At 46.7% G+C, this 22477-nt stretch overlaps 3 protein-coding genes across 4 annotated transcripts; 2 read left to right on the forward strand and 1 right to left on the reverse strand.

Annotated features, from left to right (window-relative positions):
• The first annotated feature begins 6 nt into the window (after nucleotides 1-6).
• LOC146595740 (aflatoxin B1 aldehyde reductase member 2-like) lies at nucleotides 7-4765 on the forward strand. The gene is made up of 7 exons (XM_085305216.1): nucleotides 7-142; nucleotides 579-766; nucleotides 1315-1419; nucleotides 2379-2475; nucleotides 2907-3006; nucleotides 3430-3559; nucleotides 4193-4765. The coding sequence occupies exons 1-7, from the start codon at nucleotides 79-81 to the stop codon at nucleotides 4352-4354; spliced, it is 846 nt and encodes a 281-aa protein (XP_085161342.1). The 5' UTR covers nucleotides 7-78; the 3' UTR covers nucleotides 4355-4765.
• A 1208-nt stretch (nucleotides 4766-5973) lies between these two features.
• On the reverse strand, nucleotides 5974-9410 carry MRTO4 (MRT4 homolog, ribosome maturation factor). The gene is made up of 8 exons (XM_085305219.1): nucleotides 9311-9410; nucleotides 9168-9226; nucleotides 8940-9043; nucleotides 8783-8864; nucleotides 8343-8410; nucleotides 7530-7681; nucleotides 6974-7050; nucleotides 5974-6311 (listed from the first exon to the last, which is right to left on the reverse strand). The coding sequence occupies exons 1-8, from the start codon at nucleotides 9336-9338 to the stop codon at nucleotides 6159-6161; spliced, it is 723 nt and encodes a 240-aa protein (XP_085161345.1). The 5' UTR covers nucleotides 9339-9410; the 3' UTR covers nucleotides 5974-6158.
• Nucleotides 9411-9494: 84 nt separating this feature from the next.
• EMC1 (ER membrane protein complex subunit 1) lies at nucleotides 9495-21806 on the forward strand. Of its 2 annotated transcripts, XM_085305214.1 has the most exons (23): nucleotides 9495-9631; nucleotides 9905-10029; nucleotides 10297-10362; nucleotides 10530-10623; nucleotides 11054-11182; nucleotides 11730-11856; nucleotides 12242-12391; nucleotides 12612-12779; nucleotides 13375-13446; nucleotides 13925-13984; nucleotides 14250-14372; nucleotides 14617-14713; nucleotides 15579-15695; nucleotides 16675-16874; nucleotides 17133-17282; nucleotides 17705-17866; nucleotides 18157-18276; nucleotides 18532-18669; nucleotides 19056-19229; nucleotides 19397-19607; nucleotides 19846-19930; nucleotides 20450-20579; nucleotides 20797-21806. In XM_085305214.1, the coding sequence occupies exons 1-23, from the start codon at nucleotides 9537-9539 to the stop codon at nucleotides 20974-20976; spliced, it is 2973 nt and encodes a 990-aa protein (XP_085161340.1). In that variant the 5' UTR covers nucleotides 9495-9536; the 3' UTR covers nucleotides 20977-21806. The 2 variants fall into 2 exon arrangements, with proteins under 2 accessions (XP_085161340.1, XP_085161341.1); XM_085305215.1 differs by lacking the exon at nucleotides 13925-13984.
• The last annotated feature ends 671 nt before the right edge of the window (nucleotides 21807-22477 follow it).

The raw sequence follows: 22477 nt of genomic DNA on the forward strand, positions 1-22477 counted from the left end.
CGCGCGGGGCCCGAGGCCAGCGCGGCGCTGCTGCGGGCTTTCCTGGCCCGCGGCCTCCGCCTCCTCGATACCGCCTACATGTACGCGGGCGGCAGCTCCGAGCGTATCCTGGGGACGCTGCTGGCCACCGAGAGCTCGCCGGGTACGGGGGGCCCGGCCCGGCCCGGCCCGGCCCGGCCGTGAGGGAGGAGGGCGAGACGGTGGCCCCCGGTCCCTGAGGGAACGGGCGTAACGGTCGCCCGTGGTGCCTGAGGGAAGGGGCGTAACGGTCGCCGCGTAACGGTCGCCCGCGGTGCCTGAGGGAAGGGGCGTAACGGTCGTCGTGACGCAGTCTCCCCTAATCCCTGAGGGGAGAGGGGCGCAACGGTCACCCTGTAACGGCCGCCACTAGTCCCTGAGGGAAGGGGGCGTAACCGTCGCCGCGTAACGGTCGCTCCCGGTGCCTGAAGGAAGAGGCTCCCATGTGAAGGCTGAGCCTGGGAAAGCCCGACCCTGGTCCCTGARGAGGAGCGCCTCCCCCTTGCAGTGTGCGCCTTCCTGCCTCTTCATCCCCTGCCTTTCTGCTTCTCTCTCATCAGTKGAAATCGCCACTAAGGCCAATGCCTTGGAGGGGAACACGCTGAAGCCCGACAGCATCCGGTCGCAGCTGGAGACGTCTCTGGAGCGGCTGGGGAGGAAGAGCGTGGAGATCTTCTACCTGCACATGCCTGACCATGGGACCCCAGTGGAAGAGACGCTGCGTGCCTGCAATGAGTTGCACAAAGAAGTAAAAGGCCAAACTCAGATCACCTCTTAATTCTTACCCCGTTTTTTAAATCATGGCTGAGCTGTGCAAAAACAAACAAACAAACAAACAAACAAACAAAAAAAAACCCTCACAAAGGAACGAAAAGGAAGAGGGAACACAGCTGGTGGGGGAAGGGCAAACAAAACAACTGATAGTCTTTTGCATGTTCACAATCTGATGAACTTTGTTCTCAGGAGCTCTTGCAAGCATTACTTGAACTTTATTTTCTGCTGTATAAACTAACTAGGTTAAAGTTAGTGTTGGTAATGGGTGAAGAAGAGTTATTCTCCTCATCGATGTCATTTAAATCAGACAAATGCAATTTAAATGAGAAGGTGTAAATTAATATAAGGGGAAGTATTTTGTCCAATCTGATAGTTCATCTTCATTTGGAAGAGGTAAACAGGGATGAACACAGAGCTCGGGGGACTAAAATTTGGTGKCTCTTTTTCACTGTATGCACTTGCACCATGTATGTACAAATGTACTCCTTAAAACGAACTAAATACCCTTTCATTCCATTACAGGGAAAGTTCAAAGAGCTTGGTCTATCAAACTATGCAGCATGGGAGGTAGCAGAAATCTGCAGCATCTGTAAACACAACAAGTGGGTGATCCCAACTGTGTACCAGGTGAGGGATGTGGGCTTGCCACGCTCCAGCATATCTTTTGTGGAAGCTGAGACAAGTCAACCCAAAAGAATCTGAGGCTTCAGATCAAAGTGGCTGATGGCAGGTTGTCTGTGTTGTTACAGTGACGTCAGGTCAGTCGCCGTGAGGTGGGGTCTGTGAGCCCCTAGTCTTGGAACAGACCCCAACGTGTCAGATGTAAACACAGAACAGGAAGCTGCTGCAGTTAGTCTGGGAAGTGCTTTCAGGACATGCACAATTAGAAAGTGGAGTGAGGTCATTTCTTAGATAAAGCTGAGTATGTGTTTGTTGTCCATGTCAGTAATACCCTTGATATGGAACTTAAAGTTTTTTACATTATTGAGCAATCTTTAGAGAATCTGTTGCTAAGCAGATAGTAATCTTGTATGACCTGAAGCCTCTCTGTTCTGATCCCTTCTGGATAAGATATAATATTGTTAGGCAAGGGTGGGGAAAAGGCTTTTCCAGCTCCTTTGGTGCACCATTGAGAAAACTGTGATTAATAGACTGGGGCACTCGCACACTGTTTAGTGGGAGTTAGTCTGCAGATATTCACGCTTTGAAATTCTGACGAGGCATTTGACTGCTACAGACCTGTTGTTTTTTCAGGAACTAGTAAAAAAGTTAAAAAGACTTACATTTTCCYAGATTATTTGGCCATGAGGAAGGTCCCAGAACACCAGGTTTTACTTCTGAGCAGAAATTAAGATGAAAAGCGGAACAAAGTGCAGAGATGCATTACTCTCAGCATTAACTATGTTGTTGCTGATCAGTGCAGCAGTGTCACTGCTGCACCTTACCAAGGTACCATCTGATAAGCGGACATAAGTCATGATTTGCTAGCCGGGATTTGTGCCAGGAGGCCTGAAGCTATTCTGTGCAAATCACCACTGCTGTGAACTAGTGTTTGAAGTTCTTTGTCTCCTTCATGTTCGTGGCAGGGCATGTACAATGCAACCACTCGCCAGGTGGAGACTGAGCTGTTTCCTTGCCTGAGATACTATGGATTGCGGTTCTACGCCTACAATCCACTGGCTGGTATGGGGAGGAATGGGTGAGGGTGAGGAGCTGTGAGTGGGGTTGTGGAGGCTGGGAGGGCCACGGCCATGGTACACCAAAAAGAGCCAAGAAACTATTCTGCAGCCCTCAGCTTTTGTTCAGGTGTTGTACATGTTGGAGCTGTTGGGCTACTGCCTCACTCCAACTGTGGATTGATTTTGTGACTCAGAATTGGAGACGGCAGTTGTCATGGATGGATTATAAGAGTGAATGATCAGGGTTCATTTTTACATCTGTGAATTGGAACAGCCACATTCAGTCCATTCTTTCATTTGCTTCCAGGCCAGTGCTGATGGACAGACCCTGCACGTAGAGCTGTGGGTGGTCATGGAGGCTTTGAGACTAAAATTCATGAAACGCGGGCTATAAAAGAACCACCCCATCACTAACATGTTGCCGACCCTTTGCAGGAGGACTGCTGACAGGCAAGTACAAGTATGAAGACAAAGATACAAACCAGCCTGCTGGAAGGTTTTTTGGGAATGACTGGGCTGAGATCTACAGGAACAGGTACATTTTCAACTAATAAAAGAGCGGGGAGGTGGGGCAGGAATGGCTGCATACAAACCTAATAATTAGCTAGGAAGCAGCAGAATTGACCAAAACTTGTTCAGTGATTATGTCCACAGGCTTGCATCCTCTCTGGGCTGCAGCAGGGCAGATTTTATGCTGCCCTCGTTTGGGACTCAGGTAACAGGGTGCTGAGCATTTTCCTTCTTTTGAATGTGGTTGGGGCCACGGCTTGCATTTAGGCTTTGTGGAGACGGTTTTAGGCTCAGCTTCCTCCTGACTTACTGTGAAGTCCTTGGAGGCTAGGAAGAGCTGTATGAGATTTAGTGAAAGCCTTTCATACTTGCTTGGAATATAGATCTATGATTCATTAGAGGAAACTAGAGGTCTTAGAGGTAATAACATTCGTTTCTTTTGCTGTAGATACTGGAAAAAGCACCATTTTGAAGCAATTGCCCTAGTAGAAAGAGCTCTGAAGGATGCTTATGGTTCCAATCCACCAAGCCTGACCTCTGCTGCTTTGCGTTGGATATACAATCACTCCAAACTTCAGGTAAGAGCTCTGATGCTGCTGTAGACAGCAGTCTGCGCAGCAGCACCACAACTGGGCAGCATCACATCTGCTTGCAGTACACAAACTGGGAAATGACTGCATACAAACAGTTATCTTTCCATCTGAGCATCCCACGGGCTTGTGGTGCTTCGAAATGAGCAGCGCTGTATGGTCTATGCTTGCCAGGCTGTTGGGATGCAGACAACTGTAGGAGTGAGTCACCTTTACCTTTCTGCACACTATCTTGCACTCGTCAGACTGGAAGAAGGTGGAAGATTTTAAGGGCCAGTTGCTATGGTCTTGGCTTCCCACCAAAACAATTTCCCTGTGAGAAGATAACTTGGCTTTTCACTGGGCTAGGAAATTAATGTTATTTCCCCATTTCCCAGAGTGTCCCTCTTGCCTCACAGAAGAGTAGTATGTGGCAGCTTTTGATGAACTACTATGTTGTGCAGATGGTGATTACTAGGTGCTGGCCTTGTAAGCAGAACTTCATTGCGTCAGTTGTCTAAACATCCCATAGTTACTGCTTTACTATGTTGCTTGAAAGAAATGTTTAAAGATTGGCCTGTGATGGCTTAGGAGATGAATTAGGTTTCTTTCAGGATGGGCAATTCCTTTACCACTTTACAGGGTTCCCTYGGAGATGCGGTGATCATTGGCATGTCCAACCTGGAGCAGCTAGAGCAGAACCTTGACTGCAGCGAGGAGGGTCCTCTGCTCCCGGCTGTAGTGGAAGCGTTCGATAAAGCCTGGAAACTCACTGCGCACGACTGCCCCAACTACTTCCGCTAGAAATGAGGGCAGGGAAAGGAAAGCTGGTGTCAAGGGGCTAGATAATCAGATCTGCCAGTCTCAAGTACACATTTTAAATCTCTTGAATGGGAGAGGTACTTATCCATCTGGCCCTTTGATCCACACCAACAGGCTGTGATTTCTGTCCATGAATGAAACTCGTAGGATCAGCTTTTCTTGTACCTACACTAACACYGTCGGCACTTGTTGTGCGGGTGATGCCTTATTCTTTCTCGCCTCGTGCGCCTTCACTTTTGCACAATGTGTATTATGATTAAGGACGCTTCTGATATGGGAAAAAGATTATGTAATTGGGTGRAGACCATCGTTCTGCTTTCAGTTATTATGGTACCTTAAATTTTAAATAATTACCTCTAAAGACAAATAAAGATTTCTCGAATGCAGACCTTATCTCTGATTTGTAGCATAGCTTATGGTTTATGTTGACAGCTCAATCCAACTGTAGTGGCAGCTAGGATCCTGTGATGGGGGAAGCTGGTTCAGGGACAACACAGAGCTGCCTTCATTGTGGAAGGGACTTTGGCCAAGTCCTTGGACCTCTATTTCCTATATTCCAGCTGTGGGCCTAAGCAAACCTGAAAACACTAGAGCCAACCTTGAAACAACAAGGCCTGATGAAGCTGGCCTGAGCTGACAGGAATGCTGCGGCCAGGATGCGAGCTCGTGACATTTTAAGTTGAGCATCAGATGAAAGAGCCTTTAATTTATTTGGCCAGCTTGAGGTGGTATTAGAGATGACAACCTTTCCCTTTGCTACATAAGCTTAGCTGTTCAGCACTGTCTACCCAACTTCCCTTCAATCTGTCAACATCAGGAGTTGGAACAGGAGACAAATTGACATTACAAAACAAATGCCAAGCTTRGTCCTGTTGAATAAGGAATTTCAACATGTCAGCCTGGACACAGCACCTTGGGAGTTTGACTGTGGCTTCTGCGAGACCTGCCATCAGCTAACTCCAGGAGCATGCTGCCTYCTTTCACTGTTCCTCTTATTTCCTAAGTGATTTTTCCCTTTCCCCCTCCTACCATGGCTGGTCCATACACCATTTACCTCCCCCTTTCCACTAGGGAATACAGCTTCTGTTCTTTGATAGAGTCCCTGCATGTGCTCCTTTAGCTCTGCTGTAGTTGTCATCTCCTGATCACTGCTCAGAAACACTGAAATCAACAGATTCTTCTATATCAGAAGCTGAGCATGGTCCTTGGCATCTTAGCTGGTGCTATGTGTAAGCTGCATCACAAACTACTAAAGCTTTACTAGAGTAGTGGGCACAGAGAGGGATGTTTACTTGAAGCATCTGCCTGAGCCTTCAGCTCTGCACTCAAAAACAGACTTGGCCCAGGCTGCCTAGAATTAAAATTACTCCTAACGTAATAGAAGTTATAAGCACGACAGACTTGGCTGCACTGTAAGTGTGAAAGTTGACTGTTGAAACAGAAGTGGATCTCCCTGGAAACTGCCCCTTCTTCCGAGGGACTGCTGCTGCGAAGACGGCCGTTCAGACTTTTGCACACACAAGCATTTAYGTATGCTCTACCTAGCTTTCACATCTGATGTAGCCATCGAGCAGATCCAGTGGTACTCAAACAATAACAAGTAGCAGTAACAACAATCCAAAGTTTTATACATAGGCTTATATAAAAAAAACATAATCAGATCATCCTTTATGAAGGGCATGTTTGAAGTGATCAGCCTTGTCTTCCTGCTGCAGGCAGGGAAGAAAAACACCTCTGTCTTTGAAATACAGTAGAACTGTCTAGTGTYCAAATGCAGGGACTGCCACTAGTCCTCATTGCTGTCATCCTCCTCTTCCTCCTCCTCTTCGTCATCCTCCTCCTCTGGGTCTCCCGTAAGCTGCTGGAAGTCTCCCGTCTCAGAATTCCACAGGAATTTGATGGTCACTTTGAACTCTGCCATCTCATAGCCAAAGAGTTTCTAGGAAAGGAGACACACTTATCTGTCATTCCTGCTCRGTCATCTCTGTGGCAAGCCTACCTAAAATACTTCCACTAAGCAACTCTTCCACATGGGGACTGCAGCAAACCAAGAAGCAAAGTAACTGTTAGATTTAAACCTCAGAAAATCTGAAAGCAGCTATGGTTCAGCTACGGAGCTATGGTTCAGAGCTGAATTCAACTCTATTCCAATTTAATACTCTTCTGGTTTTACAGCTAGTGTCAAAAGCTTCCTGTACGGKTACTACTTAAAGTTAGTTTCAGGAAATATTGTGCAGAACAGTTGCTTTCTCTAATAGGCAAGAGTTAGTACAGGGTTGCTCATTTTGCTGACTGTAACTGCTTAATGACCAACTTGGCCTCCACTGCATTTTGGATTACCAGCTCTTCAGACTGGCTGTTAAACCTCAGTCTTCGGTACTACTGCCTTAGAGCCAAAGCAGAGTTTTGGCGCTTGCGTTAAGAGTACACAAGAACGTTAGCTGCATCCTACCGATTCTTATCGGGAAGCGCTGTTCACGTTTGTCTGAGAACTCCTACCCTCAAGGAAAATAAAACCCAACAGTTAACAATGGTAGCATACCTGGAAAGATTCGGGAGAGCTACTAGTTTGCACAGATGCCGTGCTGACGCATTACTCACCAGGACACGAGCTTGTTCAGGGGTCAAAACGTCCCCTTCTTTGCAGACTTCGTAATCTGAAAGTAGCGTCACCACTCCTGCAGGAACGAGAGGGAGAGGGGCTGAGTCTTGGAGAGAGGGGAAACCCGGGAGGAAGATARTTCAGGGCTGTTGGACGGATCAGAACTTCCTGCCAGTCCCAGTTTACCATCCRACATGAAGCCCGTGGCAGATGACAAGGCAGTTTTAAGTGAAAGACAGCTGACTTGACAGCATTTCAGACAGACAGGAGCGTAACCAGGGCAGATGCAGGAGTTCRTAGCAAGCCTCAGTTCTTGATATAGGCTTCTAAATACTGAATAAATCCACTTCAGCCATTAGGAATGCAAAGCCGGGACTAAGACTTTCTCAAATGCTGTCCTTCAATTCTACGTTACTATTTAACCTCGTCCTTAAAAAAAAGCTTATCTGCACCAAGATGGCAGTTATCTTTAGCAACTTGCAGCAAAAGTTCGTGAAGTAAAATTTAAGTGGCAGAAGGGCAATTAAGGTCACTTTCTGCAGCCAGATCACCTACCTTTTTTTAAAGCTGTTGGCAATCCCAGCTGCCGTAGCTGAGGCTCCATGGAGTGGGGAAACTGCTCCAAGGGCCCCGTGTCCAGGCTGACTGTGTATGTTGCCTTGTTCCCTGCACGGGCAAAGTCCACCTCTTTGAACTGGGAGAACCATCTGGGATAAGGGACAGGTAACAAGACCATCAGCTGTGTAAGAAACATMGCACGGGCTGAGACTGAGATCATTCCCGGCTGATTTCTTCAACAGGGAGCAAATCAGGACAGCACTTAACCCTGAGCTTCACAGTAGTCTCTGTGGCTGCAAATATCCAAAGAACTTTAGATGTAAAGTGGGCTAATAAAAACCATAACGGAATTCCATGGGATAGGTGGGTACACAAGAAAATGACAAATTAGGAGTTAAATTCAAACAGAAGAAACACACASTGTTGGCTCCATTTATGGGCAGGAGATGAATACACGTGATCACCACCACTATCCTCATCTACTGCTAAGCTCAACTGTTAGAGCATTCCCTGTCCTCCTACGCTCAGCTTCTGTGGTTGCAGCCACGCGAGACAGACAGCCCTCCTGTGTTATTTCTCAGTCGTGGTGTAGCCCGCTGTAGCTATTTCCCCTGCTGCAGCCCTCAACCTTACGGTGCCAGAGCCARACAAGCAGAAAAATCTCATGAGAGYGTCACGGTTTTGAGAGCAGCGGTGAGCRCAGTGGCAGATTTGCCACCACCAGCAGCCAAAAAWCAAGAAAAAAAAAGAAAGAAAAAAAGCCCTTTTCTGCACTTCAGTATCACAGCTACCAGCCACATGCRTACTTACTCATTCACCTCCTCTTTGGTGCGGTTAGTGAACAGGAGACCGACTTCACCTCTCAGATGTTTGCTGACCTGGAACAAAGAAGCCACCCATGGGATTCACCAGCACTCCCAGCAGGCAGCGTCCAGCCTCCCGGCGTTTTCTGGTGCGGGGTCCAGTGCAGCTGCGGAGTCCACGAGCAGGCAACACCACCACACAGATCTGCACGGTCAGTTCTACTCACAATCGCACCTGACATTTTCTTCTTGCCTTTAGGCATCATTTGATACTGGCTTGCTCAGTTAAGGACAATATACACGCAGAAAGATGATCGGAAAAGCTCTGCCTTGACTCGAAGCTTATTCCACGCTGACGAAAGCGGCCGTGTCCGCAAGCCGTTCACCGCGCTCCCGGCGCGGGCGAGACGCTGCGCGCACCGCAACGCTTTAGCCTCCGGCACGTACCTTGTGCAGGTTCTCCTTGTACTCGCTGGCYGGCTCCCGGCCCAGCGCCACCATCATCACTTTGTTTTTCCCGAAGAAGATCCTGAGGCGACACAGGGAAAAGTGGCTCAGTGCGGGCGGCGAGCGCGGGGTGCGGGGGGCTGCCGCCGCCGCTCACCTGCTGTGCTTCCAGGCGCTCCTCACGCTCTTGAGCTTGTTGTTGCGCATGTTGGCCACGGAGAAGAGGAAGAGGTGCCTGTAGGTGTCCACGCACTGCCGCAGCTGCGGGCGGGAGCCGTCAGGGGCGCGGAGGGCAGGCAGGGAGGGAGGGAGGGAGGAAGGGAGGGAGGGAGACCCGGCGCGGCCCGCGATGGGGGCCGGGGACAGGCCGCGGCCGCGCACTCACCTCGGCGATGAGGGCCTGCTTGGCCTCCAGCCCCTTCCTGGGCGTCCGCGTCAGGGACACTGCGGGGAGCGGAGCAGAGAGGGAGCGTTAGAGCCGGCGGCGGCGGCGGCGCGGAGGGGGCCGCGGCGCGGCGCAGCGCTCACCCTTGCGGTCCCGCTTCGACTTCGGCATGGTCGCCCCGCTGTGCCGCGCCGCGAGGCCCCCTCCGTGCCGCGGCGCCGCGGGGGCTGCTGGGAACGTCCTCAGACCGCCTGCGCCTGATCCGGCCGCTTTTCCGCACAGGCGCCGGCGCGGGCGGCCCCGGTGGAGCGAGGCCCCCTGCGGCCGCCGACGCCGCGGGGCGCGCCGGGATTGCGGCGGGCCGCTGTCATGGCGGCAGCGCTGGGGGAGCCGGTGCTGCTGCTGCTGCTGCTGGCGCAGTTGGTGGCCGCCGTCTATGAGGACCAAGTGGGCAAGTTTGACTGGTGGGTGCGGGCCGGGGCCGGGGGGAAGCGGCGGGGGGAACTGGGGGGCCGGGCTTGCCCCGTCCGCGGTGCCGGCCCGGTAGCGGTGGGCCTCGTCTCCGTGCGATGTGCGTGTGCGCGGGGGAAGCAGCTCTTCTGCTTTGGGTTTCCCCCTCTCCGTTCTTTCCTGGTGCCCCGTCCTGCTGTATCCTCTCCGTGTGGGGGCTTTCCCCGCTCGCTGCCTCGGTGAGGCTCCTCGTGGCCCCTTCTCACCCYTTCCCTCTTCTCTCCCAGGAGGCAGCAGTATGTGGGGAAGCTCAAGTTCGCCTCCCTGGAGGCCTCGCAGGGCTCAAAGAAGCTCATCGTGGCTACCGAGAAGAATGTTGTGGCTGCACTGAACTCCAGGAACGGCGAGATCCGTGAGTGAGCCGGGTTTTAGGGCTGAACAGGATTTTCTCTTGGGCAGTCTGCTGGCGGTGGTGAGGCTAATGCTATGTTTTCATACCAGTAAGTTAATATTGGCCAGACTGCTATGTCAGCTCACAGATCAAAAGCTTACTGCTTAGGACAGACAGACTCATGCATTGCARCTTTTAGCTGTAAAAAAACCTAAATTTAAACATAATAGCAAGTAAAAGCATTTGGGGGAGCAAATCTGTTTSCTACTTAACTCTTTGTTCCTTCAGTGTGGCGCCACGTAGATAAGGGAACTCCCGAAGGAGCAATAGATGCAATGCTGATCCATGGACAGGGTAAGAAGAATATTAATAGGTATTCTGGRGAATAGTAACTGTCCTTGCATGAGAGATTCCAGCCATGTGTTGTTGGACTAACCATTAAACTTGCCAAAACTACTTGTCTCACTACTTTATGATGGAAAAAGTCCTGTATTTATGTCCTTTTTTTGCTTTCTATGCAGATGCCATCACTGTGTCCAACGGTGGGCGCATTCTCCGCTCCTGGGAGACCAACATTGGTGGGTTGAACTGGGAGACATCACTGGACACTGGCAGGTGGGTGCTTGGACTGTCTCTTTCCCTTTGTAGTGCTGATGTAGGAAGGAGAGGTTGTGTTCTAGGGAAATGTTATTTAGGTGTGAGGTTTCTAAAATAAAACATGGACAAATACTTTAGGAATTCCTGAAGCTTACAGTCAGGTCTAATGCTGTTTCTACCCTTTGGCAGACAAGTAGTAGGAGGAGATACAAAGTCTTTCATAGGTAAGTTTTCTCCCCAGTGTACAACATGTTGAACAGGGAATGTGCCGCTTTGATATGGGGCATTTGCATTCCAGCCTAATACTCTCTGTTGAAATCACTAAAGATAGGTAAAGCAGACTATGTTTAGTTTGGGTTTGCTATTGAATGCTTGAAGAAGGTCTTTAAACAGAGTGGATTCTTCATAAACATCATTTTCTCCTCTACTGTTTCTGCCCTGTGCTTAGTTTCCAGATGGCTAGTCTGGTGGGGCTACAGGACACGGTGAAATACGTGGCGGTCCTGAAGAAGGCAGCCATCTCTCTTCACTACCTTTCCAATGGGCACCAGAAATGGGTAGAGCATTTACCAGGAAGGTAAGAACGTATTTTAAGCAGAAGCTTCAATTGCTGACGTGCAGCCTGATCTCTTGAGAATAAGAGGATGCTGTGCTTTCCTTTTACTTACAAAAACTACTTAGGTACTAAAACAAATAAAGCTAGGCGTTACTTGCAGAAAGGATAAAAACAGAGTCAGTAGGGAGGGAACTTCTRCGTGTTTTATGAGCGTTGCCAATGGAATGCTCTTTCCAGAAAATGATAGAGGTCCTCCCGTCTGAAACCACAAACTATTTTGCTTTGTTTAATTGTGTAGGAAGAATATTGGGCAGAGTGTAAGAGAAGGATGGAGAAATTCACCACCTGTTATATCTCTGTCATCTTTACATTTTTTCATTGCAGAAAGCAGTAACTGAAGGCGAGATGTCCATAAAATATTTGTGCTGATGGACAGAATGTTTCTTTTAGAACAAGCGAGTTAGGAGTTGAGTCAGTTTTTCCTCAGAAGACCCATGATAGTGTAATTTGAGTGTAGTTTTGAGCAATAACTGAAGATGATGCTTTATAGTAGCTGCTTCTCTTGCAGTGAGACTGCTCACTACCAGCTATTATATTCCCACGGGACTGGAGTGATCCACGTACTTGGAATTGTTCCTCAGAGCCACTTGAATGTTCTAACCTTCAGTGTGGARGATGGAGAAATCACAAAACAGGTAGTGCTTGAATAGGGATTCAAAATGTTGGATTTGTTGCCAGCTTGGCTTTGATGTTACCGAATGTCGTTCCAACTAGATAGCTATGGTGCGATGTGCAGAGAAATTAATTTTTAGAGTACTAGAATCTAAACTTTCCTTTTACTGTGGCATTGCTTATGGGCCAAGAAATAGGTTTCCACTGCTGAATGCCCTGAAAAGCARAACTTAATCAGATTTGCATCTGGCAGAGTCAAGACCGTCCTGGAAATCTCAGGCTGATGGACAGTTTGTCCTGGGGTCATGGGTAAAAACACTTCTGACTTTAATATCTTGGTCATGGCCATGTTGGTTCTTCAAAGTTTTTTTCTGCTGTTGACAACTTTGCCTGCGTCTTGCTTGGCAGATCGGAGTAGCAGCCCCATGGCTGAAGAGCTTGCCTGGAGCATGCGGCGTGGTGGGGGAGGCCGTGCTGGTGTGCGTGGACGTGGAGACGCTCTCGCTCTATGTTTGCTCCTTGGCGACGGAGCAGGAGATGAAGCAGATCCCACTGCAGGTGAGCAGCGCTGACAGAGCATCATCAGTAATTACTTGTCCAACTAAGCATACCGAGCTGATTGATCCAGAGCTTTGCTCCAGCGGTAGTGCAAGCTTCCTTGCTTCTATTCCATGTTTATCCTGATACGAACAACCTCTTTATAAAGCGTGCGTTGCTGGTTATAAAAGGAAGATGCTAGGTTCACTGGAGAAAACATGTGCTGATCTCCCTCTCTCAGTCGCTTGACCTGGAGTTTGCTGATGGCTTCCAGCCCAGGATATTGGCCACTCAACCCAGTTTTGTCAGCGTTTCRCGGACCCAGTTCTTCCTTCAGCTGTCTCCGAGCCACTTCTCCCTGCTGCAGTACAGGCACGGGCTGCTCAGCCACCTTCGGGACTTCCAGCAGGTAACCAAGATAAATGCAGCTGCAGAACTCTTAACTGAAAGAGCTGACTGTAGCTTAAAAATTTTAGAAACAAGCAGAACCCCCTGCCCCCACCTGGCATTGCGAACAAGCTGCTGAGTTTCCCATTTCAATTGTGCTTTCTGCTGCAACATTTGAAAACCATTTGATTTCATTCATGTTAGCTGATAAAATATTTTTAAACATCAGTTTAGGTGTGTTTTGTTGCTGACAACTGTTAGTGTGGGGTAGATCTCCTAGTTTTGAACTAGACAGAGAGTCGTGTACGTCTAAATGACCAATGACATAGTAGTACTTCTCTGAGAYCAGCTGAGAAGTTTTGAAAGGTGAAAAAGCTTTAAAAAGCTCAATAATACTAAAGGTAGTGGTTCAAAAGCTTGTGCAGGTCAAACATTTACTTSTTTACAAGAACCTTTTTTAGGCTTTGAAGAAGTGTAATTTTATCTTTGGTGAGATGATAAAATTTGGAATTTGGTTGTAGAGGAGCCACTGTTAGTTTCAGTAGGGTTTAATTTCCTGCGCAGGTAGTTCTTGTTGTTTTTGTTGGCTTTAAGCTTTCCTATTAATTTATTTTCAGGCAGCTCTGGTGAGCTTTGCAACAACTGGGGAGAAAACTGTGGCTGCTGTCCTCACCTGCAGGAGTGAACTGGTGAATACAATTTGCTTGTACTATGTGACCAGCACAGTTTTGTAATATGGACATGCGCTGAGATTGGATTCCTCAAGAATTTTCCTTCACAGGTCCAGGAGTGTTTAGTAACCTCAAAAAGAGTAAGATTTTATTAGTTTTTCAGACATGTGAAGACAACACAAGCAGATCTTGATTACATCCAGCTGAAGCTACCTCTGGCTTCATGAAACACGCTGCCTTGTGTACAGCCTATTTTAACCTTGTGTAAGCTGCTTGTATGCAGCCTATGAATCAGCTTTATCCATCCATAGAGGGTTTCTGTTCTTAGGAATATTGAACTTAGCAAGCTTTCATCTTTTTCAGAACTGTCTCTGGCCTGTTTTTAGAGTCAAGTCCAGAGATAGAGCTTGCTGTTGTCAGGCACTCAAAGCCCCATATTCATCCACACACTCATTGTGCTCCCAAGCCATGTTATCTCTTCTCATCCTCACTGCAGAAATCTGGAAGTTCTGATGGCCTTCATGCTGGAAGTACTCTGGAGGATTCCCAGAAACAGGTATAAAACAAGTTTGTTCCCACGAGCAGTGGAAATTGATGATTGATAGTCCATTTTCTTCCTTCACATGGGAACGGAATGAAAATGGTATTATATCATATTTTTGGAGACACGTGTTTTGCACCAATTCTGTATAACCAATCTAAAACCATCTTAAAACCTCTTGAAGCCACAAGAATTTGCTAAACATGAAACCTTCTTGTGGAATTTGATTTGGTGTGATGTGTGTGTTTAACTTGTTTTTTTCTCCTCCATGATGTTGTAGGAATCTTTAACTTGTTCCAATCACACCTACAATATTAATCTSTACCTGGTTGAAACTGGTCAAAGATTGTTGGATACCACAATTACCTTTAGCCTGGATCAGAGTGGTGCCAAACCGGAGCAGGTGAGCAGGGAGCTTATTTCAATCATGTGGCTTATCAGACTTGTACTGCTGTCTATAACCCAATTTGGCAGGACCAGTAGAGCTCTTCAGACAAGGTGAAAGGCTTGCTGCTGATGTACCAGACTGGTGCCTACAGCCATACTGTTTGTACTCCTTTCACTTTTGAGGCCTGAGGGTTGTTTCTGTTTTGTCCGAGCAGCTGATGGRCATCATCCTCAGTGCTTCACTTGCTCTTTTTTTCCAGCTATACATCCAGGTCTTTCTGAAGAAGGATGACTCTGTGGGCTATCGAGCGCTGGTACAAACAGAAGATCACATGCTAGTGTTCCTCCAGCAGCCTGGTAAGTGGCACAAACAGCTAAAATGGTCCATTTTGTCASTGTAGGACAAGAAGTTATCTCCAGAGTTATGGAATCCAGTCCCAAACTATCATATCTTATCACTGCTCTCTTTGGAAAGTGGCAAAATTAATTTGACTTGTGTGATTGCAATATACAGGTTACTGAGCTTAATGGATGGTCCTGAGYTAAGTCCTGGGAAGGAGACCAGAAAGTCATGTTATCTTCCACTGTCACAAGAGAATCCATCTGAGAAACCTATTCTGCAGTGGTGTTTGTGCAGACAGAGCCTTTGAGTTTCATGGATTTCTACAGATTTCAGAACTCTCATTGTAGAATGAGAGCCTAAGCCCTCTTGTAGATCTTTCTTAAAGTGTCTTCAAAAAAGATCTTCAAGGCAAAATTGTTAGTTTACAGAAAAGGCTGAAAGTCTGTCTTGACAACTTGAATCCTCGAGGGCTTAATAGGCATTCCGGAGTTCATAYGTTGTGTCTGTTATTTTAAATGGACTTAATGGCTTCAACCCTTTCAAAATGTTTGATTGCTSTTATTGTTCCTATGTTTTCTGAAGTGATTCCAGTTGAATAAGGTATTTTTCAKAGTCTTTGTGTGAAATACTAGGGCACATTATATTAAACAGATGTACAGTATTTTGCATTGCTTCCAGAACCAGTGATTTGCATTTTAAGGACCATTGGAAGATCTTAGAGTGAGCAAAGATTTTACCTTTGAAAATCTGTTTCCAGAGATGAAATTCAAAAGATCTTCAGTTGCTTTAGCCAATCCTGATAGTGGACGTAACACATATGTGCAGTATGCTTGTGCTTTTTTTTTAATTTGCCGATATTCTACTTGTATTTCTTTCCAGGAAAAGTTGTATGGAGTAGAGAGGAGTCACTAGCAGAGGTGGTAAGCTTGGAGATGGTGGATCTACCTCTAACAGGGGCACAGGCTGAGTTGGAGGGGGAATTTGGAAAGAAAGCAGGTAAGCCATAAACTTAATGGTATTAGCTATAAACATGTGAGTTTCTGGTTTTTTGTTTTGTTTTGTTTTCCTGAAGAAATGTATAGTTTTTCTCTAAGCCGTGAGTTCTTTGGATTTAAATTTTCACTATTGGCAACATGATCAATAGGATCAGAAATAMACTCATTTCTGTCCCAACTTTTAAAGCCCAATGCCAAAGGCAAATCACGTGAGTCTATGAATGTAACAGAGGTAGGAAAGACTTTTGCCATCTTTCCTAAACATTTCCCTTTGATCCTCTTATTGTCTTTTCTGGAAGACTCATTTGCAATAGCTTTTGTTTTTGCTTTGTTTTGTTTTTCTTGCTGTCCTGGATGCAGCCATTCAAGGTAACCTCAGAGACTGTATGCAGTGTTTCCAAATCTTTCTGACAAGTTTTTTCTAGTGCATCTTTATCTTTTTTACTGCTTGTTTTCCTCAGTGGTGAAATATAGTTGTCTGGTGTTTTTAGCTCCTTGACAGGAGCAATATAAACCCTCACTGGGCAGAATTAAGTTTTGGGTTTTTTTTCCTTCCTCACGTGTGGTTCTGTTACTGAGTAACGAGCACAAACAGAACTTGAGACTATGTAGGCAGGTTAGCTTTGGGTGGGCACTTGCTGAGTACACCAGTGAGAAAGAAGGAATACAAAAGAAGAGATCATATCCTCTGCAAACTGAAAGTTTGCTTTCAGTTGCTGAGAGTGTCTTTTGGAATGAGCTGCACTAGGGTGAAGTGGGAAAAGGAYGGTAAATGCCAAAAAGTCCGTAATAGAAATGGTAACTATAAATCTGCTGTCCTGGAGAGGAAGGCAGAAGCCAAGAGTTGTCTAAGTTCAGGCATGGCCCCTTACTTTTACTGRCGGAGACTGTAATTGAATTATAGAATGGGAAGTAACATTTTYCCCCTTCAGTTATGTAATATTTTCCTCCTTCAGTTATCGTTTTTGGTCCTTTTGTAGATGGTTTGCTAGGGATGTTTCTGAAGCGGCTGTCCTCCCAACTTATCCTGCTGCAAGCCTGGACAGCACATCTTTGGAAGATGTTTTATGATGCCAGGAAACCCCGGAGCCAGATCAAGAATGAGATTAATATTGATAATTTGGCTAGAGATGAATTCAATCTCCAGAAAATGATGGTGATGGTCACAGCTTCAGGCAAGGTGAGGAAGGTAGGGTAGGAATCTGTTTCTAGACTGTAGCAAAGGATCTCACCACTGAATTTTCCCTGCATCATGTAAGAATATCCTGAAAATATGAGCAGTGTGTTTGTGTGTTTTGTGGTGGCATTGGAGAGGGACTAAGACTCTTCTTTCTTTGTCATCCTCCAAAGCAAGCTGCAGAGCTTAAACTGCAGTGCTTAAATGTGAAAGATGCGTTGATCTAGACTTTGGCTTTTTTGTGGTCTCTCTGTTGCTCAGCTTTTTGGTATTGAGAGCAGTTCTGGCACCATCCTGTGGAAGCAGTACCTCAGGAATGTGAGACCAGGTTCCTCCTTTAAGCTGATGGTCCAGAGAACAACAGCCCATTTCCCCCACCCTCCACAATGTACGCTGCTTGTGAAGGACAAGGTGAGTTCCTTTTCTCTATCCCTCTGTTGAATCCGCTTAACTAGGGAAACTGCATTTAGGAAGCATTTTTKGGGGGTGATCATGTGGTTATCACTGATGTGGGTAGGGAGAGGAGGGGAATGACAGCTGAAGGGAAGCAAAGCTCAACACAGTCCTAACCCTGTCGGGATGCTTGTTTTGAATTATTTAAATAAAAAGAATAATGTGATTCGTTTTTTCAGCAGGTGGCAGATAGGGGTTAGTTAGAACAATGTTTACTCTCTCAACAGAGGATTGTTTTGGTATGCGTGTTCAAACAGAACGCATTTTCAGAGTGGAGCGGTTGAACCCAGGGTCTGAATAGCCCGCACCAGTATGTGGTGATGGAAAAACAGCTCTTTTGTTGGCTTTAAAGAAAGTTTTGCATCTTGTTTGTTTTTTAGGAAACCAAAATGAGTTTTCTCTATGTCTTCAACCCCATCTTTGGGAAGCGGAGTCAGGTAGCTCCGCCTGTTCTGAAGCGTCCGATCCTTCAGACTTTGCTTCTGCCTATTATGGATCAAGACTATGCCAAAGTACTGCTCCTGATTGATGATGAGTATAAGGTAAATTGCTTTGCCTCCAGGCAGCATTCTTCCTATTCAGGTTAATTATTCCTCCCATTTTTTTGGAGCAAGGTAAAAAAAAAAAAAAAAAAGAGAGAGAGAGTTAGAGAGTTGCATTGAAAAAAAGAGATGAGGTTATTTATTCAAGTAAAACTTGATAACAAATGTGTTTAAAATTTCCAGTGGTCTTTTTTTGTTTGTTTTGCATGTTTGTTGGTTGATTTTTTTTAATTATTGTTTTATATTATTATTATTAACCTGTGTTACARTTCTTTCCTTTTCTTTTCTAGGTCACAGCTTTCCCAGCAACTAAGAACGTTCTTCGTCAGTTAGAAGAAATAGCCCACTCTATCTTTTTTTATTTAGTGGATGCCGACCAGGGAAAACTGTCTGGGTTCAGGCTGAAAAAGGTATAGAAGAAACATTACAGCATAAGTGATATTTTCCTGTAAGTTCTCTAGATAACAGTAGATCTTTGCACTTCTTTTATGGAGTTTTGTTTGGAGTGTAAACGGTTCAGCTCACTTTTGACTTCTACTAAGCCTCAGAACATTCCTAAAAAGCTTTCAAAATCCAAAAACRGAGGAAGCTTCCTGTGTCTTATTAGTGGAGACTCTGTCTTCAGAGGATCAGATAAAACCTTCTACATCCTGTGTTTCTTGCAGGACCTGACAACAGAGGAGAGTTGGGAGGTGGTCATTCCCACGGAAGTGCAGAAGATAGTGACTGTGAAAGGGAAGAGATCCAGTGAGCATGTGCACTCCCAGGGCCGCGTGATGGGTGATCGCAGCGTTCTCTATAAGGTGCAGTAGGAACATTTTTGGTGATGCATTAGATCACTGGAAGATCTCTATACCCTGTTTAGGCACTGCTGGTACTAAGTCTTTGCTCTATGATGCCATTTTTTTCTATACAGAAGTCAGTGTCCCTAACCTAAGAAAATCAGAATCTTCTGCAGAAGATACTAATTTTGGTGGGCTTTTTTATATGAAATGTTTTCATGCAGCAATTAAAAGCCAATCAAACATCTGAGGATGGGAGGGATTGCTGCTTGATTTCTCCAGATGATCTATGCTAATAAGATATTTTGTTCATTACTTCTCTGGTCCCAGATGAAAYGCAGGTAACTATGGTGCCTTGGACACTAAAGTAGGGATCTCAGCTGCCTTTTTTTCTTTTCCTGCTACAGTCCTTGAATCCAAACCTGCTTGCTGTGGTGACAGAGAGCACTGATACACATCATGAGCGCACTTTCATTGGAATACATCTGATCGATGGAGTCACAGGCAGGATCATTCACTCGTCAGTGCAGAAGAAAGCGAAGGGACCTGTTCACATTGTCCATTCGGAGAACTGGGTGGTGGTAAGAACTCCTGTCTTCTTGTGCTTTATTTTTAGGAGGTAGGAGCAGTTGCCAAACCTGTATGCAAACTACTTCCTGACCTTTCTCTGATTTGCTGCTACCTCTGTACTGTAGACTTGACTTGCTCTGTATTCCTGAAGGACATCCATCTTCCTCTCTTGTTTCAGTACCAGTACTGGAATACTAAGGCACGTCGGAACGAGTTCACTGTGCTGGAGCTGTATGAGGGGACGGAGCAATACAACGCCACAGCCTTCAGCTCCCTCGACCGTCCGCTTTTACCTCAGGTCCTGCAGCAGTCTTACATCTTTCCATCCGCTATCAGTGCCATGGAGGCCACTATCACTGAACGAGGCATCACCAGTCGTCACTTGCTCGGTAAGTGCACGCTGCTCTGTTCTGAATGTATTCAGAGATTGTTGCTACCTGCAYGAACCAGGCATCACACTTAAAACTGAGCGATAGGCAGCTTTTTGCCAAAGATCCTACCTGCTTTTTGGCTGCATTGGACTCTTGACAAGTGCAAGGACATGCACGAGGAGGGCATTTACATTAGTTGTTAGAAAATGCTGTCAGAAATGACCATTTGTAAGACGCACCTCTTTTTAATGCACAGTTGGGCTTCCCTCTGGGGCCATCCTCTCCCTTCCAAAGGCTCTGCTGGATCCTCGCCGACCCGAAATCCCTACGGAACAAAGCAGGTAAGGAAAGCGCAATAACCACTGTTCACGGACAACGTTCGTGAGCCTTTTGAGAGTGACAAGTTTGTGTGTAATATGCTGAAGTAGAACAAAATTTCGTGGACAGATTCAAGACAATCTTTTCATGACACTTCATGCAGCTGTCTTTTTGCCCATCTGTGATGACAGAGGACATTTATCTGTAACACAGCAGGTCCTGTCACCAGGGGAAAAATGCCTATTGTTTGCTGTTAAAGAAACAGCAGTCGATGTAACCAAAGTTTCTAGAATGACACTTGATTATTTTTAAACCTTTAGAACCCTAAAAGGAGTCTGCTGCAGTATAGTGTGACCCAGCTGGCACGTGTTTTCTACTTGTTGCAAAAATAAACCTGCACAATGAAAAGCTGCTAAATTTGTTACTTTAGGTCAGTAGTTTAGAATGGTCAGACTTGATTCCTAGGAAACAAAATGTGAGTGAAGTTTTCCTTTGCATGCTATGTTTAGATGGTTTTTTATTTCTCTTTCAACGCCTTTCAGAGAAGAGAACTTGATTCCATATTCTCCGGACGTGCAGATCCATGCTGAGAGGTTTATCAACTACAATCAAACCATATCGCGAATGAGAGGAATTTATACAGCCCCCTCTGGCCTAGAGTCCACTTGTTTGGTGAGTACAGGGCAGAGGCTTCTTGGCAKAGCTGTGGAGATGGCAGTTAGAGCAGCACGATATTATAACCCGTGGCAGGGAGTCTGTAACTTCACATCACACAGCTCGCTGCTTAATGATTTCTTCTTTCAATGAGAGCTAAAAAGGTCCATCRCTTTTGATGTACCTGGCTTTGTGCTTGAAGCTGCATTACCAGCGTGTGATCTCCTCTCTTTAGGTTGTTGCGTATGGCCTGGACATCTATCAGACCCGAGTGTACCCATCRAAGCAGTTCGATGTCCTGAAAGATGACTATGACTACGTGCTGATAAGCAGCGTTCTCTTCGGCCTGGTTTTCGCCACTATGATTACAAAGAGACTTGCTCAGGTGAAGCTGCTGAACCGTGCCTGGCGGTAAGCCTGCGGGCGAAGGGAATGTTGAGGGCATCGATGAGGCTGGAGAAGAAAGTATCTGAGACTCGGACTGGCTGATGGTCTGCAACCCAGTGTCGCCACTGGGTTCATTTAGAAATTCCTGTTTGCCTGGCTGCAACGGAGGCGAGTATCTATGTTGCATTTCTGCTGGAAGATATTTGAAAGGAAAAGCTGCTAGGACAACAAAACAGTATGTTGCCTGTATGCCTCCCACTGAGAAGAAATGGAACAGAGACGGTAAAGAGACATCAGTCTGTTATGACTTTAAAAAAACCCTCCAAAACTTTCAAAATGAGGTTAAAAAAAAGTCCTAATGCCCTAGAATCTGGTGCTCACATTATCTTCCCAAAGCACGGTACCCCGATTTTACCCGAACCAACGTTCTCAGGATGAGTGTCCAGTTGATGCTAACTCTTCTTCAACCCCAACCCTTACTCAAGCCTTGGCAAGAGGGGCAGTCGGACACTGACAACTACTGTGGTTTGAATGCTGGACTTGGTAAATGTGTGAGCTACTGTATGCAAGACATGAGAAGAAGAGGTGGYGCTGAGTCAGTTCACTGAGAGGAACATTCAGAGTTGCGTGAATGTTGGTGGGAAATTTAAGCATGAGACCATTTGAAGTATGTTGCAAGGGCGTGGGAGGAGTTTGAATGTCAAGTCTCTCATGGTCTTTATTTATTATGGCTGCAGCACTAATTTCTTCCTGTTTTGAAAAATTTCCCATATTTGGTGGACAGCTCAGAGCTCATTTATTTGGCTGTTTCTGGTGTCATTCTTTAACAGAAAGAAAATAAAGAATCGTGTCCAAAAAGGTGAGMCGTGAATTGTGTTGAACTGCACCTGTGAAGTGGCTCATTGGTAACTCAAAGCTGGGTTTCATGAACTGTCATTTAGGAGTAAAGATCTTTCGTTTTCCCTCGGTGGAGCTTGGAAGTTGGCTTCTATGGTACGGTTTAATGTCAGGCTCTGATTTTAAGTTGTCCTAATCAAGTTTTGCAGCTAGTTGTACCTCACTGGGACACTTCTCCTAACGGTCACCGCTGTACTTAAGCTCCCTCTCCAAACAACACAAGGGTGCTGCTTCACGCACCGAGTCCCCACGGTTTATTAAGTGGATTTGCCTCTTTTGGGTCATTCTTCAAGGATGACAGAGGGGAGGGAGGAGGCACCGCGCATGCGCACACCCGCCCGCCCCTGTAGGGCCAGGGCGCACGCGCCGCAAAGTTGCTGACTCATCTACTGCGCAGGCGCCGGGGCCGGGCTCCGCGCTTCCAATGGGAAGGCGCGGCGCGTGCGGCGCCACTTCCTGTCTGGCGGCGGGGCGGGAGGGGCTGCTTCCGCCTTGCGCCGTCCCACTGCGCCGCTTCCCCCCCCCCCCCGAGGGGGAGGGGGCGGCCTCTGCCCGCGCCGCGCGGGGTTCAGCCCACGCGCGACCTCCGTGTCAGCCGAACGGGGTGCCAGGCCGCGCTGGGGGCGCTGCCG

This window comes from Rhea americana, unplaced genomic scaffold (genome assembly GCF_003343005.1).
Source record: "Rhea americana isolate MKP2758 unplaced genomic scaffold, rheAme1 scaffold_217, whole genome shotgun sequence".
NCBI lineage: Eukaryota > Metazoa > Chordata > Aves > Rheiformes > Rheidae > Rhea > Rhea americana.